A 6000-nucleotide genomic window follows, 5' to 3' on the forward strand; every position below is an offset into this window, starting at 1 on the left:
AATCTAAAAGTGGTCTTGGTTTTTCAAAACAAGTCTTGGCTTCTATTCTAGTTGGGGCGGGGGGAGGGGGAGAAGAACATATATATGTGTATATATATTTTTATATATATATATGAGACAACCACAAAAGTAGTTATTATCAATTCACTTATACAGAAAAGGTAAGAATACTTTCAATGTATAATCTGATTCAATAGCTAGAACTAATTTGTAAACTAAAAAAATTTCAGAAATATTTTAAATTCTATTCAAAAATTAGTCTCAGAAATTAAAACGGTGGTGATTATTTTTTAAAAGGCAGTAATTTTTTAAAAAGTAGTTAAGCTTAAGTTTGAAGTAAAAAAAAAAAAAGCTAGCTTATAGTGGTCTCGAGTAGCTAAATATCCCCCTAAAGAAAATAAATTACGTATCAACATTGTTTTCTAACTTTACCAAAATAAACACACTAACACCCTTACTCTGGTTTGAATAACTTTCTCATGGGGAAAATAATCAATGTTTTTGTACCAAGTGTCATTTATTCATTTTATAAATTAGTCTCTTTTCACCACACAACACTTCCAATACATGTTTGTAAACTGACACCTTGGATCATGAGCTTTAATACCTAAGCCTTTATATCTCAATGTTTCTTAAAAAGAAGCACTTACAGTTAAAATAAGACATTTCAACAAATTCTAAAGTATGTTAACTCAAAAGTATGATCTACTTTCAAAGTAAGAGAAAAACTGAATAGGCATTCTAAAAAAAAACAGTAAATTCTAATAATAAAATCATTGATAGGAATGCCCCAAGTTTTTTAAAAGCACTTTAAAATCACGATATCCTTCCATCAGTCACAAAAATAAAAGCCTCCTACCATGAAATTAATTTATAAAATCCACATAGATTAGTGTAATCTGCAGGACAGTCCATAAGAACTATGAATCCTTTCCAAATTTAAAAGGACTCTTAAAAAAAAAAAAACAAACTTAAAGGCAACAAGGGGTCGGTCATTTAAGAATGAAGATTATTAAAATCACCATATCCAGTTTCACCAGTAAAGCTTTTTCATACAAGTGATAAATCTATTACCCTGAAACAGTAAAATGATTACAATATTTTATGGTCTCTAAAGTTTAAGAATTAAGAAGAGCAAGTATGTTTGACTATCAAGTTTTAACCTTATTTGGACTTGTGGCTCTAATATCTTACTCTGAAAGATTATGTAAAAGTTAGATATTCCAGTGAGTATCTTAAAATATGCAATGAAGCCAAAACTCCACTTCCTGAAATATTACTTGACAATAGTTCATCATCTCCTAAAGGGATGTAGCATAGATATTAACTCAAAAAAAAAAAAGAAAAAAATCCTGACACAGCTTATTATTTAAGTTGAAGTATTCTAACTCTTGTGAAGTGGAAATAGCAGGGGGCTTGAAAACCTTTGTTCAGATCCAGCTCTACCACCACTTCCATTCTAGACTTACTGTTTTGAGTAAGACACTCAACTTGCTTCTTCATCTGTTAAATGGAAGTCAAAATAATTCCTATCCTGCACCAGAGTTCTGAGAATGGGATAGACATTTAAACTGTGCAGTGCTAAGCGTTTATGTGTGTGCCCGCACGCGCTAGGTAAATGGAAGAACTGTGGTAGATGCTAACGTTATAAACTGATGTCAACTTTCAAATATCTACTGGTATCAATGAAGGAGGATATAATAAAATGATAAATAACATGCTTCATTGTGTGGTTCACATCCATTTTAAATTGTCTTGAAGACTCTCCTTCCTGCCATGCCTATACAGTTCAGCACAATTTCTCTAGGGTTTGTACAGTCTATTTTATCCCATCCAAAATATTTTTTCACTAGATATTAAAGTAAACGTCAAACAGAATCTAATGCTGTATTTTCATATTTAGAGCTTTGTATTCCTTATAACATTAAACATAAACCAAAGTTTTCTTTTTATTAGTTACCAATCAGAATTCCTAGAACTTTAGAATACTTAAACTTTTAAAGCCAAGTCAATACCGATGGTTAAAAATCTGTTCATCGAAACACTGATAGTCAAAATAAATGCTAGAAGCAGCATAAAATTCATGACGTGGTTCTCTCTCTGTGTTTAAAAAGTACCTTAAAAACCAATTAGTTAAAATAAAGTTTTCCAAAGTGATCAGAAGTAATGATAATAACAAATAAAACATACTAATGTAATAAATTTTAATGTCTCGGAAAAAATGAAGTGTATTTTTGTCAGTATCCACGTTATTTCTAACAAGCTTTAGAAAAAAGCTAGTTTCTTGAGATCTCTCCAATACATGACTTTAAATATTATCTAAAATTATGACATTCATGCTAAGGCATTATATAAGGATTATAAACCACATGCTACCATGATGTACCTTCCAGACTGTATTTTATTACGATTCCAATTCTTTGATTCCGTAAAATTATTTTAAAGGACATCAATTCATTATTCTTTTCTACACTAATTTATACCTGTTTTAAACTTTCTCCCAGATTTGATCAAACACACACAAAAATATAGAAGTTATTAAAATCACTTTGGAGAGTATCTTAATGACTACACAGGAGGAATTTTAGAAGTACTGATTAAATATAAAAGATGAGTCTTTTCCTTAAGTAGTGAAAAGTGATAGTTGGGGGGTCTCCTCCCTAACAAGGAAGTTCTGTTAAATCCAGGCGAGACCAGCCATGTTGGAAAACACTTGTCAATTATAGTTCTGACAAGTGTTTGCGAACACGGTTGGATGAAGCTAACCCTGTGTACCGAGGTGTGTACATCAAGGCCCTCTTAAGCTCCGCCAGAGGATCTGGGCCTACTTTGAGGTTTGTTTCTGAGTTAGAGCTGTCCGTAGGTCCGTAAAGAGTGCAGAGCGAGGGGAAAGAGGGCGGGGAAAGGAGAGTTGGGGGGGAACTGGTTTGAGAGTTGGAAGCGGCTATCCGCAGCGAGAGGGGCGCGGCGACCAGGAGAGATTTCCGAGTTGAGAGCCTGGGGGAGGGGCCGAAGATTCGGGGAGCAGGGGGATCTCAGCAAAAAGTCCCCTTGGCCCCCTCTGAGGGGCACACGAGTGTAAAATGAGGAAGGGAAGGGAAAACGCTTCAGTGCACTGACCTGTCCTCCGAGTCCATGCGGCTCAGGGGTTCCCCATCCGACGACATCTCCAAGCTGCCTCGCCGGCCCCCGGAGGTCGCGCTGCTTCCGCCTCCCCCGGTCCCGTAGCCCTCGTCGCCGCCACTAGAGACGACGCTGCTGCTACTGCTGCCGCCCCCGCCGCCGCCCTGGCTGCCCCGCGGTCCCTTGGGTTCCTCCAGGCCCTCCTTGCCGTCCCCATCCCCGCTGCTGCTGCTGGCGGCGCCGGGGCTCAGCGAGCGCGTCTCGTCGCTGCTGCTCCCGCCGCTGCTGCCCACCAGGCTCTCGGCGCTACTCTCCTCCTCGCCCCCGCCGCTGCTGCTGCTCTCGTCCTCCTCCTCCTCGTCCTCTTCTTCGTCCTCGTCCTCCCCGGCCTGGCTGGCGCTCTCGGGGCTCGGCTCCGACATCGTCTCCGCCTCGCCGCCCCCCACTCCGCCGCCGCCGCCCCCACCGCCGCCGCCGTTCAGCAGCAGCGCTGCCACCGCCTCGGCCTCGGCCTCCTCTTCCTCCTCCTCCTCTTCCTCCTCCTCCTCGGGGGGCTCAGCCCGGCCCCGCGCCGCCGGGCCAGGGCTGCCGGGGGGCAGAGGGCTCAGGCGAGAGAGCTCCTCCAGGTCGGCCATGTCGGTGATAGCGGCGGCCATGGCGGCGCCTGCTCCTCCTCCTCCTCCCCACCGCCGCCTCCCTCTCCTGACTCTAGCTCCCTCGCCCCCTCCCAAACGCCCAAAACTCCGCCGACGCCGCTGCAGAGCAGGAGGAGGGCCCGCGAGCTGCGTCAGCCTGCACACGCGCTACGGAGCCCGCGCGGGGACAGGCGCGCGACTGCGCGCACTCACGCGGAGACGGTTGCGCGCCTGCGCGGCGGCACGAGGTAGCGCCTCCCCCGGGCCGCGGATTCCGCGCCCTCGCCCGCGCCTCCACCCGTGTCCCCGCCGGGCCCCCGCCCAGACCCGCTCAGTGCTCAGAGTTTCCTTGGGGCCTGCCCACGCCTTCCCCCGCCTCGCAGCCGCCGGGACACGCAGAACGAAAGCCTGAGTGCTAGCCGGGGATTTTAACAGCCCTCCGAGTTCTCACGATAAAGTCATTCATTCCGGGGATGTTTGGGGAGTGTCCCCCGTGTACGGGCAATGAGCCAGGAATCGAACAAGTCCCTGGTCTTCTGAGAGCTTGCAATCTACGAGGAGAGACGATTAAAATGAATAAAAATAAATAATGCAATGCAAGGTACTAAGTCCACACACGTAGCACAGAGCCACAGGTTTCAATCCAACCTTCGTTTGAATACCCCAAGAAACGGTTAAGTCAGTCTCAGAGCAAACGTGTCTTATGTTCAAGATCTTCAAACTTTTTAGCTCATGAGTCCTCTAAATTCTGTACATCCTTGTACAGTTTAAAAAGACATCTACATTTTTCTCCAGCATGTTATCAATATTTTGTAATTGTCACCCTTGTAAATAAAGCCAATGAACTCTACCGCAGGGATTTAATACCCACCAACATCCACTTTTTAAAATACAATTTTTTTTATACTTGGTCAATTTCCATCCTTCCTTTATCTTCTGGAACTCATATTTACATTCCATATTCCCTCCAGAATTTTACCCTAATAAAAGATTTTATATTTGAACTGTTTTATTGATCATCTTATATTTCCTTGTAATAAAACGAAATAAATTGAAATTTAAGGGTCGTTTTTTAATTTCCTGTGATCACAGGAAAACTCGAAGTCTTATTTCAACTGATCAAAACACATATTTTAAATACTTATATAAGTGGGGCACCTGGGTGGCTTTGTCCGTTAAGTCTCCGACTCCTGTTTTCTGCTCAGGTCATGATCCCAGGGTCCTCAGATTGAGCCCCAGGTAGGGCTGTGTGCTCAGCAGGGAGTATGCTTGAGATTCTTTCTCTCCCTCCCCCTCTTCCCCTCCCCACCCCTGCATGCACACTCTCCCTTCTCCCTCTCTCTGTCTCTCTCTAAAACAATAAATAAATCTTTAAATACTTATATTAAACACAAAAGTAAATTTTTGTTGGAAATGCATGTTACAGAGATGGAACTGCTAGTTCCAACCAGTTTTTTGCTTGTTTGTTTTTCAAGTAGTTTCCACACTCAGCATGGAGCCCAAGGCAGGACTTGAATTCATGACCCTGAGATCAAGACCTGAGCTGAGATCAACCTGAGCTGCGATCAAGAGTTGGACCTTTTTTTAACTTGAGCTTTTTTTTTTTTTAAAGATTTTATTTATTTAACACAGCCAGGGAGAGAGCAAGCACAAGCAGGAGGAGGAGCAGAGGGAGAGGGGGAAGCAGGGTCCCCACTGAGCAAGGAGCCCGATGCGGGACTTGATCCCAGGACCCTGGGATCATGACCTGAGCTGAAGGCAGCTGCTTAACTGACTAAGCCACCCAGGCACCCCCAACTAGTTTATCGGTAGTTGAGTAGAATGAGAACAAGTTCAGTATCACTTCTATTCCTAGTTTTCAATGCCATGGATGTACGCAATGAGCAAACTTATTCACATAAATAAGTAGATGAAAATGAATGGAGTTTTTAGTAATGCCACGTGATTCTTTGAACTCCTTCCAAATTATATGCCCCCCCCAAAAAATCACATAAAGAACTAACAAAAAAATACTTTTCATGATCTATCAGCTGACAACTCTGATTAGGTTCTCTTTCAACTTTGCTGAAAGCAAGTAACAGAAAACCGCCTGACTTCTAAAGGATGTGTTACCCATTCTCATTCACTAGTCAATTGTTCCTTTTTTGGCATCCTGGAGTTTTTTTTTTTTTTTTTAAGATCTCTGGGTGGGGAGAGAGAAACAGAAAGAGAATACAGGCAGGGGGACCGGCAGGCAGAGGGA

General features: G+C 43.1%; 1 protein-coding gene across 2 annotated transcripts in view; it reads right to left on the bottom strand.

Moving 5' to 3' along the window:
* The window catches only part of AEBP2 (AE binding protein 2), a 69881-nt gene extending 66075 nt beyond the window's left edge, over positions 1-3806 (bottom strand). For both annotated transcript variants that reach the window (XM_044914915.1, XM_021690669.2), the window contains exon 1: positions 3121-3806. In XM_044914915.1, the coding sequence (XP_044770850.1) occupies positions 3121-3779 (659 nt within the window). In that variant the 5' untranslated portion in view covers positions 3780-3806. The remainder of the gene's footprint in view (positions 1-3120) is intronic.
* Between the last annotated feature and the right edge of the window lie 2194 nt (positions 3807-6000).

The sequence above is a fragment of the Neomonachus schauinslandi genome, chromosome 5 (assembly GCF_002201575.2).
Source record: "Neomonachus schauinslandi chromosome 5, ASM220157v2, whole genome shotgun sequence".
NCBI lineage: Eukaryota > Metazoa > Chordata > Mammalia > Carnivora > Phocidae > Neomonachus > Neomonachus schauinslandi.